Consider the following 13869-nt stretch of genomic DNA (forward strand, 5'->3'; position numbering starts at 1 on the left):
ATACCGCGAAAATAACTAAAGATTGGTTAAAGAAGAATAAAATTGCGATTATTGATTGGCCAGCCAATTCCCCTGATTTAAATCCGATAGAGAACATTTGGAAGCAGTTAAAAGACAATATCCAGAGTCGGGAGGTCTTTCCTATTGAACTGTGGGTGAACTTAAAGCCACACTAAGTGAAGAACGGGAAAATTTGGACTGCTCCGTTTTTGAAGAAGTTGTTGCCTCAATGCCACAACGAATCAATGCAGTACTAGAAGCAAAAGGAGGGCCAACACATTATTAGCCATTTTAAAAGTTATTTTTTTATGTAAATTTTAATGAGAATTAATAAAGTTTTGCCGATTTTGGCATTATTTTTAAATCGGGCAATACTTTCCGACGCGACTGTACATCAAATGACTGATGTATATTTGATGAACATTTTTTCTGTGACTTCCTGATGCTGGCACCAGGTGGCAGGGATTTTTCCGCATTTTCCCACCATATCCCAGTATTTTGTTCGCTAAACTCCCTTTCACCGTTATGCTTTAAGTTTATATGAAGATTAGTAAATATCCTATAATATTAAGTTGTATATTTCATACGAAAGTATAAAATAATTACCTCAACTTTCTCAAAAGTTAACGCAAAATTTTGTGATATGTCCGAAATTGACAAAATATTTTTTATACAGTTTATTAAAGACTGATGATAAAGAAAATACTCATTATTATTATAATTCATTATACTAGTTTTAGTATAATTTAAATTTGGTAGTTTCATATTATCCATATATTTGCGGCCTTGTTCGATAGATCTTGGAAGAGGTGATTTATCTAAATTTGCATGTTTATTAAAGAATTTAATTATAGCATTTCCTGTCGCATTGTTAAGTTTATGTTTCGTAACTAATGCCATTAAATCACCATATGCTTCACTTGGGTAATTAACATTAATTTCTGATTTGGATTCTTCTTCATTCAATTCTGAATCAGAATCTTCCAAGATATTTTCAAAGACATTTTCATTTTCATCGTGGTCTATTTCTTCTATATTTTGATCAATTTCACCAACCTCTGAAATTGACATTATACTTTGAAAACTCTGATTATTTATTTCCGAGTCTGTACTTTTATTATCAGAAAGATCTTCGCATGAATCTTCACGTACCATCTATAAAATTAATTATGTTAAAAAAGAAATTCAAAAAATTTTATAATTTCCTATTTTCTTTACCTCGATATCATGATTATTAGTTTTATGTTCAAATTCTTCTAATTCTTCACTATCGCTACTATCGTTATTAGGCGGAGTATTCAAAAATTCTTATGTTGAGTGTATGCAGACCTTGCGCTGAAGTACTTGGACAAAAAAGGGCATTTATATGACATTTTTAAGAGTATTTTATTTACTTGAATTTAAACTTTACAAATTAATTAAAAAATTATTTGCTCATTTATGTCAATTTATAAACGTTTGCATAATGGTGTAGTTAGCCGAAAAATAATTAGCCACAACACGATCCGGCTCAGGCGTAGATCATTGTGAAAAGTTTACCTCTTTTTAAATTTTTCTACGAAAAGTGGCGTATTTCGATAATCATAAAGTGAGTTTCGGGCGAAGCTATATTTCAAATTTGAAACAAGCCTCGCCTAATATAAGCCAAAATCTCTAAAATCCTATTTTTGAAACTCTATAGATCAGATCATGTTAATGGAAACATAAGCCGGTTAATCAGATCTACAAAAATTGGTTTTCCCCGATCGATTTTAATTTTATAATAAACAGTGGCTATTATGGATATATAACCAACCCGATCAATCAAAAATTGTGCTCAATTGTAACTGTGATCTGGTTGGTTATACATTTTTTCGGTCAATAGTTATGCATCAAAAGACCACAAGCATTTTTCTATATATTTATCAATTAATAAGCTTAGAAAAATTTCGTTATAATCATACAGCTTATTATTTTATAAAATCTGAATATTTATTGCGAGATATTTCGGATCTAGAAATATAGTAGGGCTTTGCATGAAAGATTATTATTTATCTATTACTTTGTTGTAAATGTAAACGAAAACCTTATAAAATTTGAATATTTATTGCGAAATATTTCGGATCTAGAAATATTGTAGGCTTTGCATGAAAGATTGTCATTTATCTATTAACTTTAATGTAAACGAAAACCTTATAAAATTTGAATGTTTATTCGGATCTAGAAATATTGTAGGGCTTTGCATGAAAGATTGTCATTTATCTATTAACTTTGTTGTAAATGTAACGAAAACCTTATATTTATTGCGATCTAGAAATATATAGGCTTTGCATGAAATTAAACTTGTTGTGTAGTCGATCATTACGCATAATGATCAAATAATTTTTTTTAACAAACAACAGTATATAGAAAGATTTACAAACAATAAAATATATAAATATGCATTGTTTCTGTTCATCTTCTGTAGGCTTGGTCCTCATCTTTTTTGTCTGCAGATTTAGTCTCTTCGAGCGTCTTGCTCATTTTTCATTTCATGCCTTTTTTCTTCTACTGGATTTGCAAACGTTCCCAGATTTTTTTTTTTTTTTTTAGAAATATATGCAAGTTCATGTCTTTTCTATTTTCTTTTTCACACCCTTTAACAAAATTCTTTTCAAAAAAAAATTTGCAACGCAATGCGAGTCCACTAACAGAAAAAAACTCATGCTATTGTTTCACAGGCATCCTTCAAACTCTCCTTTATCCATTAACCAACCCCTTTCAATCTATCCGTTTAGGCTTGGTCCTCATCTTTTTTGTCTGCAGATTTAGTCTCTCGAGCGTCTTGCTCATTTTTCATTTCATGCCTTTTTTCTTCTACTGGATTTGCAAATGTTCCCAGATTTTTTTTTTTTTAGAAATATATGCAAGTTCATGTCTTTTCTATTTCTTTTTCACACCCCTTAACAAATCCTTTCAAAAAAAAAAAAAAATTTTGCAACGCAATGCAAGTCCACTAACAGAAAAAAAACTCATGCTATTGTTTCACAGGCATCCTTCAAACTCTCCTTTATCCATTAACCAACCCCTTTCTTTTCTCTCTCAATTCATCCGTTAAACTCCTTTCTTCTCTTCTATCCGTTAAATTTCTCTTTTTTTTCATTTTTTCAATCATGGACAAAAATAATAATAATAAAAAAAAAAAAACACTGAAACAGTCGAGCATGTAGACAAACGGAGAAAAACCGACGAATCTTCCGATGAATTAATTAATGGTTGGTTAAATTATATATTTTTGAAAAATAAAAATAATTATTACTAATATATTATTATTTATATTATTTATATTCTACTGTTATAAAGAAGCTTTAACGAAAATATTGCGCCAGAATATAAAAATTTTATCCAAACTGGATATAATTATTTCCAACCAAAAGGCTTTAGAAAACAGAGTATCGAAAGTAGAAGAATCGGTCGATAAAAATAATGATAGTAATCAAGGGGATGAAGAATATATAAAGGTAAGACCCAAAAATACAAATATTTACGTAAATCATGGTTGAACATTTAGTAGTAATTCATCATTAAATCATTATATTCTTGATTATAGAAAATAATCAAAGAAGTTGCTAAAAAGTTACTTGAAGCTTAATATATCCTACGATGAACTTCGAGAGTTCACTAATAATTATATGAATGAAAACTACGATGATTTTATTAAACGGTTTAAAAGATATGATAAATGGATTATATTTTATGAAAAAAACATTGCTTCTCCCGTAAGTTTTGAGAAATTACGATTTTACATTAATTTATTGAAATTTAAATTTAAAATCTTTTCTTTAGCTTCTAGCTAAACATCGTAGTGCCCGGGGTTCTTTAGCTTCTAAAGTGAAAGACATAATGTATGTCGTTTTTAAAGAATTTAACCTTCCCACAATCCCTGCCGTAAACACGGCATTAAAGGAAAGCGAAATAAGAAAATGGAAAGGGAGCCCAGCTGTGAAAAATTGTTACGGTAATTTATTCAAAAAAATCAAGAATCCGGATCCGGAGACATATATGTCGAGAATCCTCCAAATACTTAAAGGCAAAAATCAATTATCTAATATGCAAATTGCATATGCAATAAGTATTTGTGAAATTATTTTAAATCCGAAAAATTTACATATTCAGGTTACAGAATCTATCATAAAACCCGTTTTAACGAAGAATTTGGTAAGCATTAGAAATTTGAATAAATAGTAATATTTAAAAACTAATTTTGTTTTACTTCTTAGAAAAAAATTACAAGTAAGGATAATTATTCATATTCCGATAATGACGAAATAGAAGCTTTCCAAGAAGCTGAAGAGACAAACAAAGGAGTTGATGAAGCAGCAGAAGTTGATGAAGCAGAAGAAGTAGCTGACGAAGCAGAAGAAGTATTATAAGAAGAGGAAGAAAACGAGATAAGAGAAGAAGACGAGGAGGAAGGCGGAAGAATTTATATAAGTAGTACGGATGAAGAGACAAAAGAAAGAATGAGGCGATTAAAAAACAATATAAAAAATAAAATAATAATTGACTACGCATATATTTTTTATATTTTAATATCCCCCCCATATATTTTAATATCCCATTTATTTTAATAAAGGAGATAATTTTCAAGTCAATAAATAAATACATGTTCGGGTAAAATATATTTGATCATTATGTAGTTGGCCACTTTATTTTGTGTAAATGTGAAATATTACGATTGTAATAAATAAGAATGATTATTTTAGAAACTTGAATTACCAGATGAGATAAGTTACGTAGCGTAATATAAGTTATTGAATTTATTACAGAATATTTCGACCGTAACGCTTCAAAATAGCCCTGTTCATTTCCGGTCGATCACATTTTTCAGTGTACAACGCAACCATTTTCTGAACTTTTAGCCCGTTTTGAATACCAAAAACAACCAACCAAAATTAGATAATTTCTGTTTACGTGATATTTAAGAAAAAGACATAAGTTATAATTTCCTTTTTAATCCTAACAAAATCAGTTACAGGAAATACAAGGAGTTTGAACTAAATTTCAATCTAAAGCAGTTCAATTTGCGATCGAAAATAAAAAAATTTTATTGGATAATTTTTGTACAACAAAATCCGACCGAAAAATGTACCCGACCGGAAATGAACAGGGCTAATATTTACGATCACGTATTATTACGAATATTTTTAATTTGCACGTTCGAAACATTTAATATCACGTATTATTATGGAATATTTCGATCGTAATGCTTCAGAACAATTGCGATATCATAATTCTACGGAATATTTCGATCGTAATGCTTCGGAATATTTACGATATCGTATTTTACGGAATATTTCGATCGTAATGCTTCGGAACAATTGCGATATCATATTATTATGGAATATTTCGATCGTAATGTTTCGAAACATTTACGATCACGTATTATTACGGAATATTTTGATCGTAATGCTTCGAAACATTTACGATATCGTAATTCTATTTAATATTTTTGATCAGAATGTTTCGAAACATTTACGATCACGTATTATTACGGAATATTTCGATCGTAATGCTTCGAAACATTTACGATCACGTATTATTACGGAATATTTCGATCGTAATGCTTCGGAACATTTATGATATCATAATTCTACGGAATATTTTGACCGTAATGTTTCGAAACATTTACGATCACGTATTATTATGGAATATTTACTGCATTACTGAACATTTACGAGTATCGTACTTACGAATATTTTTACCGGTAATGCTAAAATATTTACGAATACGCATTATTACGAATATTGACGTAATGCTAAAATATTTACGATCATTTATTATTACTAATATTTTTGATCAAAATGTTTTCAACATTTACTATATCGTGATATTACAGAATATTTATCGTATTATTTAAATATTTACGACACAGATATTACTAATATTTTTGATTTAATGCTTGAATAAATGCATATCATATTATTAATAATATTGGATCGTATCGCCGTAATTACTTTGATCACGATATTTAATATTTCTATCGTAATGTTGAACAATTATGATTACATATTATTACGGAATATTTCGACGTAATGCCAGAATAATTATATATCATATTATTACGGAATATTTGATCAGAATGCTGAACATTTTCGAATACGACATTTAATATTTTTGATCGTAATGCTGAACAATTAAGTATCATTTATTAATATAATATTTTTGACAGAATGCTGAACATTTTTGATCACGATATTACGAATATTTTGATCAATGCTGGAATAATTATGATTACATATTATTACGAATATTTGATCAGAATCGCCGTAACATTTTCGAATACGTATTATTACGGAATATTTCTGGATCGTATCGCTTGAACAATTGCGATATCATATTATTACGGAATATTTTGATCAGAATGCTTTTAATATTTATTTATCACGATATTATTTAATATTTTGATCGTGAATGCTTTCTAAATATTTATGATCACGCATTATTACAGAATATTTTAACTGTAATGCTTCGGAACATTTACGATCACGTATTATTACGGAATATTTCGATCGTAATGCTTCGAACATTTACGATCACGTATTATTATGGAATATTTCGATCGTAATGTTTCGAAACATTTGCGATCACGTATTATTACGGAATATTTTGACCGTAATGCTTCGGAACATTTACGATCATGTATTATTTTGGAATATTTCGATCGTAAAATTACGTAGATTTACGGAAATCCGTAAATCTACGGAACATTATGTCGTAAATGTACGTAATTTTACAAAAATCCGTAAACTTACGGAACATTATGCCGTGTTTAAATTCCTGATGTAAATATTCTATTAAATTATTTTGCAAAAGACAGATAGAAACGAATTATTAATAGTATCTAATCTGTCAAGATTTTGAACCGTCAAGATTTTATATTTCAGGATTTTGAACTAGTTGATATTTTGTTCAAATTGGGATTTTGTAGTTTTGCGATTTTGTAGATCAGGATTATATGGTGGCGAGATTCTGAATTTCGCGATTTTGGACGCCCTATAAAAAATATATATACGGTTAGTATACTGTATTTTCGTATTTTGCGAACAGTATATTTATAGTATTATTACCGTATGATTACAGTATTTTCACATACTGTATATATTCGGTATTCTGCACACCGTATCATATATACGGTTTGCGTACAGTATATTTTTCCAGTTTTACCCGTATGTTTTATACTTGTAAACAGTAGAAAAACCGTATGTTTTATACTTATAAACAGTATATTGTTTTATATTTTATATTGCGAACAGTATACTTTTCCAGGATAAACCGTATATTTTATACTGATAAACAGTACTTTTTTCCAGTTTAAACTGCATATTTTGTACTGATAAATAGTATATATTATTCAATTAAATCGTATATTTTATATTCGCAAACAGAATTTAAAATGCATTTATAATCAATAAAATTTTTATTAAATAATATTAAATATACAAATATTTTTTATAAATAATATAAATAAAAAACTAGTATTAAATAATATACTATTTGTAAAAAAAATAATATTAGCAAAATATAAACAAAAAAAAAGAAATTTAATTAGTAATATTATCATTATTTTAAATATAAAAAAGGAATAATAAAAGGTTAGTAAAAAAAAGAAACTTAATTAGTAATATTATCATTATTTTAAATATAAAAAAGAAATAATAAAAAGTTAGTAATATTATTAATATATTAGTTAGATATAAAAAAGTAATAAAATGATAGTAGTAATGTTAGTAATATATTAAAAAAATTAAATAAAATACATAAAAGTAAAAAAAATATAATTAATATACGTTAACATATAATATTAATATAAAAATAAAAACATAAAAAGGTGTACATATAGTTGTTTAATTAATATTGTTAAAATTCACCATTACAATTCCAGAGAGATATTAGCGAAAGTAATTGTTAATTGATATACGTGCGTATCACTTTTTGTATAATTAGTAGTTTAGTACAAATATATATATTGTATATTATCAAAATAAGTTTTTTATTTAATTTTTATTATTATATGTTAAAATAGTTTTGGTATTCATTTTTATTGTCTTTTTTTTTCTAAAAAAAAAGAAGAGAAAAAGAATATTTTTGAAAAAATAAACAAAAAATAAACAATAACGTGTTATTAATGCATGCGATCAGCGATCAGCTGAATTTTAATTGGTTAAATATAGAAATGCGAAAATTAAAAAGCAGAAGTATTTTTTTAAAATTTAAATCATACAGATTGTTTTTAAAGTTCAATTAGTAATTTAAAAGTTCTTTTTTTTTAATAAGAAAATTTGTAAAAATTTTTTTTAATACTGCTTAATTTTTAAATTAAAGCCTTAATACTAAATTAGTTAAATTAGAATTAAGAAAAATTTGTAAGAATTTTCTTTGATACTGCTTAATTTTTAAATTAAAGCCTTAATATTAAATTAGTTAAATTAGAATTAAGCAGTATTAAGAAAAATTCGCAAGAATTTTCCTTAATACTGCTTAATAGTTAAATTAGAATTAGGGAGCTTACACATATTATGTAATTATTATAGGGGGTAGTTAAAATTTTACGTTACACTTATTTAAATCATATGATTTATAAATATTATAATTTGATTGGTTATGAAATCTAACAGGGGGGGGGGTAAGGTTTATAATAAAATGAATATTACGTGATATGTGTAACTCCTCTTAACATATGGGCTGATTTATGGAATTAAGTTTTTATATTCAAAAAACTAACTTTATTAAGCAAATGCAAATACAAGTTACATGAAAATGATAGATTCACACCAGCTGACATAAATAAAATTGATTTGATTATATTATTTTTTGATTTTTTTTAATAATATCATTAAAATTAAAAAATTTAAATATAATTGTCATGACAAAATATTGAATAACTTAACGTGTATCTGTGCTAGATGAATGAATTTATATTCATTAGAAAGAGGTAATCAAGAGCTATCTATAAACCAAATATCGCATGAATTGAATCACAAGTTGCTGAATAATTACGTTCAATGTATTTGTTTTTAACTTTTGACTTTGATCGTTAATATCTTCACATCTAGTAATTCAATTTGAATGATCTTTTTTCGTTCAGGTAGTTTAGGTTCTGGCCTTTCATATGAATATAAATATATGTGTTTAGCATGTATTTACGCTGATATATTAACGATTTTGTTAATTGAATAAAACTCTGATACAAAAATTTTTAAAATTATAATTCTTACCAAAAGATGATCTTTACAGGTATTATTGAGCTCTTTTTACTTTACTTAATAAGGTTTTATTTGCTATTTCTGTTTTAAATTGAATAAATTAATAAAATCAATTTTAAAAAGTAATTAACAAGTAGAATAAAATCAGTATAGTAAAAAACAAAAAAAAACATCTCAAAAACTCTAAAGCATAACTCACATTTTTATTTTGTATATTTTTACTAAAAAAAAAGAAGGAACTAAGGTTAAAAATAAATGAAAAAAGATTTTTCTTATTAATATAAATTATTAATATTTGTTTTCTTAATTATTGATTAAAAAAACCTGCTATATATGCCTATAAACTTTTCTAAGTCACCTAACAAAAATCTGATTGAAAAGTGATTGAAAAGTGATTGAAAAGTGATTAAAAAAGAAAGTAGTTGCCATTGTTATTTTTGAATAAACGTTAAAAATTTTTTTTTATTTTTTGATAGATTTAGATCATCTGATTATGTAACACATATAATTTAAGCTTGTGAAACATAATTCTTGTTAAAATGTGCAAATCTTTATGAAAATCTTAATTTTGGCTAATTCCACAAATTGGCGAATATAAGCAGTATTAAGAAAAATTCGCAAGAATTTTCCTTGATACTGCTTAATTTTTAAACTAAAGCCTTAATACTATTAAATTAGTTAAATTAGAATTAAGCAGTATTAAGAAAAATTCGCAAGAATTTTCCTTGATACTGCTTAATTTTTAAATTAAAGCCTTAATACTAAATTAGTTAAATTAGAATTAAGCAGTATTAAGAAAAATTCGCAAGAATTTTCCTTGATACTGCTTAATTTTTAAATTAAAGCTTTAATACTAAATTAGTTAAATTAGAATTAAGCAGTATTAAGAAAAATTCGCAAGAATTTTCCTTGATACTGCTTAATTTTTAAATTAAAATCTTAATACTAATTTATAAAAATGATTTATAATTGAGTTTTGAATTTAGTATTATCAATCAGACTTTGAACTTAAAAATTAAACAGTATTAACAAAAATTCTTGCGAATTTTTAATAATTGTGATTTTACATCAGTAAGTTTTTGGGTAGTATATATTAGTGGATACTAGTATTGTTTGATGCTTTAAAGTGTAGAAAAACTTACGTCAAATAAATAAAAACTGGCAAAAAAATCAGATAGCCAATTTTTGGCTATATTTGTCCGATTTGTAACTTTTTGTAGCTGATTTTTTAGTACGAATTGACAAAAATTGGATATGCCAATTTTTAAATTGCATATTCAAATCGGATTGCTGATTTTAGCTATATTTGTCTGATTTGTGACTTTTTACAGCCGTATTACCAATTCTTAACTACATTTTTCAGTTTTTTCACTATACAAAAAAATTGTATATACTGTACATTATGAAATATATATTTTTATAAAAAATTATATTGTAATATTGAATTAAATTTTAAAAAATATTTTATTAAGCAATATTAAATAAAAAACTAATCTTAAATAATTAAATTTTAAACAAAATACATTTAAGAATATAAATTTACTTGTAATTCAATGTAATATGCACAATTATAAAAATTAATAATTCCACAAATATTAACTGTACCTTCATTAAAATAAATATTCAAGTAGATTCTAAGCTGCTGAACAATTTTCAATTAATAAATGAAGTCGATTTGCTTTGGCTAAAGTGCTCAAAATACGCTCTGAAGTGACAAACCGGAAAAAAATAAAATTCGTGAATGAGTACCGTTGTGAAAATCGTGAATAACTCATCAAGTATTAACTGTACCTTCGTGAAAATTAATATTCAAGTAGATTTTGACATGCTGAACAATATTCAATTAATAAATGAAGTCGATTTGCTTTGGCTAAAGTGCTCAAAATACGCTCTGAATTGACAAAATGGAAAAAATAAAATTCGTGAATGAGTACCATTGTGGAAATCGTGAATAACTCATCAAGTATTAACTGTACCTTCGTAAAAATTAATATCCAAGTAGATTTTGACATGCTGAACAACTTTCAATTAATATAAGAAGTCGATTTACTTTGGCTAAAGTGCTCAAAATACGCTCTGAAGTGACAAAATAGAAAAAATAAAATTCGTGAATGAGTACCGTTGTGGAAATCGTGAATAACTCATCAAGTATTAACTGTACCTTCGTAAAAATTAATATCCAAGTAGATTTTGACATGATGAACAACTTTCAATTAATATAAGAAGTCGATTTACTTTGGCTAAAGTGCTCAAAATACGCTCTGAAGTGACAAAACGGAAAAAAATAAAATTCGTGAATGAGTACCGTTGTGAAAATCGTGAATAACTCATCAAGTATTAATTGTACCTTCGTGAAAATTAATATTCAAGTAGATTTTGACATGCTGAACAACATTCTATTAATATAAAAAGTTAGTTTACTTTGGATAAAGTGCTCAAAATACACTCTGAAGTGACAAAATGGAAAAAAATAAAATTCGTGAATGAGTACCGTTGTGAAAATCTTGAATAACTCATCAAGTATTAACTGTACCTTCGTGAAAATCAATATTCAAGTAGATTTTGACATGCTAAACAACTTACAATTAATATAAGAAGTTGATTTACTTTGGCTAAAGATCTCAAAATACGTTCTGAAGGTAAAAAAATTTGTAACTTAATACTACTGTATTATATAAAAAATGTAAATAATTCCAAAAATATTAACTGTACTTTTATGAAGATTAATATCTTAACAGTTTTAAACTTACTGAACTACTTTTAATTAAAAGAATAAGATTTACTTTAACCAAAATGCTCAAACCATACTTTGAAATATGTGTAAAAAAAATATAATATTTGTTTATATTTTAAATTATGAGTTATTTAATTTAAATGTGTTTATATTTAAGAAAAAAAATATTTTAATTCTATTTTATAAAGTATTTAAAAAGTATTTTAGTAAAGTTTTTGAGGCAAAAAAATAATTATAACTGAAATAAAAAAAAATCTAAGTTAATAAATAAATATTAAACCGTAATACATAATCACATGTTATATATTAAAATTAGAAATTTTATATTAAAATCGAAAAATCCTACTACAAATAGCCAAAAATCGGCAATTTCATGTTAAAAATCAGAAATATTATATTAAAATCAAAAATATTTATTAAAATCGGAAATATTATATTAAAATTGCCAAAAAATCAGATAGCCATATTAAAAAGCGGGCAAAAATCTGATTTTTATTTATTTGACCTGCGTATATCTGTAGAAAATACGTTATAAACGTATGAATTTTAATATACTGTAGAATAATACGTATACCGTATCCTTCATTTACAATATTTTTGCGAACCGTATACAAAATACTGATATACAGTAGAAATGGTATACGTTATAGACGTATGAATTTAATATACCGTATCACACAGTATGTTTACCGTATACTTTATTGTATTTTTTACTAAACACATTTTGCAAACAGTATACATTATACTGATATGCCGTATGTAAAAATGCGAACTGTATCAAAAATACGTATATACAGTGTAAAAACCGTATACATATTTTTTATAGGGACGGATCCCAAAAATACAATATTTCCTAATTAATTGTATACTTCCTTATGTTTACTTCATATTTTTGATCATAATACTCATACAGGCAAGGGATGCTTGAAAAGCCAAATTACACATAACATGTTGGCATTTATACAATTATAGAGATGCGCAAAGAGCAACATTAAACTCATTTGCTAGCAGAAAGTGTTCTTCATGGAGAACTTTTACCATATAAACACAAGCATCTAATAGATCATGAAAATCGAATTTTAACAGTTTTTAATAATCAGAATGATTACATACTTATTGATTATTTGAAAAGAATTTCACATAATATTCATCAGGAAATTATATAGTGCGAAAAGTTGCGCAAGTTTACACATCATAATATTTCGTAAGCTTCCAGACCTGCCACAAGTTTGCGTAAGCGTAATATTTTGTAACTTTTTAAAATATTTCGAAATATTACGATATGCAAAGCTTCGTAATTTTACGATTTGTAATATTCCGTAATTTTGCGGTTCGCAATATTTCGTAATTTTACATAATATTTCGTAAGTTTTCAGACCCGCCGCAAGTTTGCGTAAGCGTAATATTTTGTAACTTTTTAAAATATTTCGAAATATTACTGTATGCAAGGCTTCGTAATTTTACGATTCGTAATATTCCGTAATTTTACTGCGTAATACTTCGCAACTTTTTAAAATATTTCGAAATTCTATGATGCGTAATGTTCCATAATTTGATGATTCGTAATATTCTGTGATTTTACACAACTTAATATTTCGTAATATTTCAAAATATTTCGATAAATAATACTTCATTTTCTGTACTATAAGTTTATATAATGTATGTTTTATTAGATATAATCATAAAAAATTACAAGTATTTATTAATATATACAGAATACATAAAAGTAAAAAAGAAAGAGTAGAGTAACAATATTATTAGACGTAAAAAGAAGAGAAACAGCTATAGTAACGTTAGTATTAGATATAAAGATAAAAGAAATATTGTTATTATTGTTAGTATTAAGGTAAAAAGAGTTAAAGAAACAGTAAAAGGAGTAAAAGAAACATGGATATTATCGTTAGTATTAAA

General features: G+C 25.9%; 2 protein-coding genes across 2 annotated transcripts; one reads left to right on the top strand and one right to left on the bottom strand.

The window, feature by feature from the left end:
- Positions 1-567: 567 nt before the first annotated feature.
- Positions 568-1373, bottom strand: OCT59_018485 (uncharacterized protein; the record flags this gene model as incomplete). The annotated part of the gene is made up of 3 exons (XM_066148804.1): positions 568-1155; positions 1219-1276; positions 1345-1373. 3 exons carry the CDS (start codon positions 1371-1373, stop codon positions 568-570), a joined length of 675 nt encoding a protein of 224 aa, XP_066004697.1.
- Positions 1374-3650: 2277 nt separating this feature from the next.
- OCT59_018486 (uncharacterized protein) lies at positions 3651-4391 on the top strand (the record flags this gene model as incomplete). Its single annotated transcript, XM_066148805.1, has 3 exons — positions 3651-3737; positions 3805-4176; positions 4239-4391. 3 exons carry the CDS (start codon positions 3651-3653, stop codon positions 4389-4391), a joined length of 612 nt encoding a protein of 203 aa, XP_066004698.1.
- Between the last annotated feature and the right edge of the window lie 9478 nt (positions 4392-13869).

Source organism: Rhizophagus irregularis, chromosome 27 (genome assembly GCF_026210795.1).
Source record: "Rhizophagus irregularis chromosome 27, complete sequence".
NCBI lineage: Eukaryota > Fungi > Glomeromycota > Glomeromycetes > Glomerales > Glomeraceae > Rhizophagus > Rhizophagus irregularis.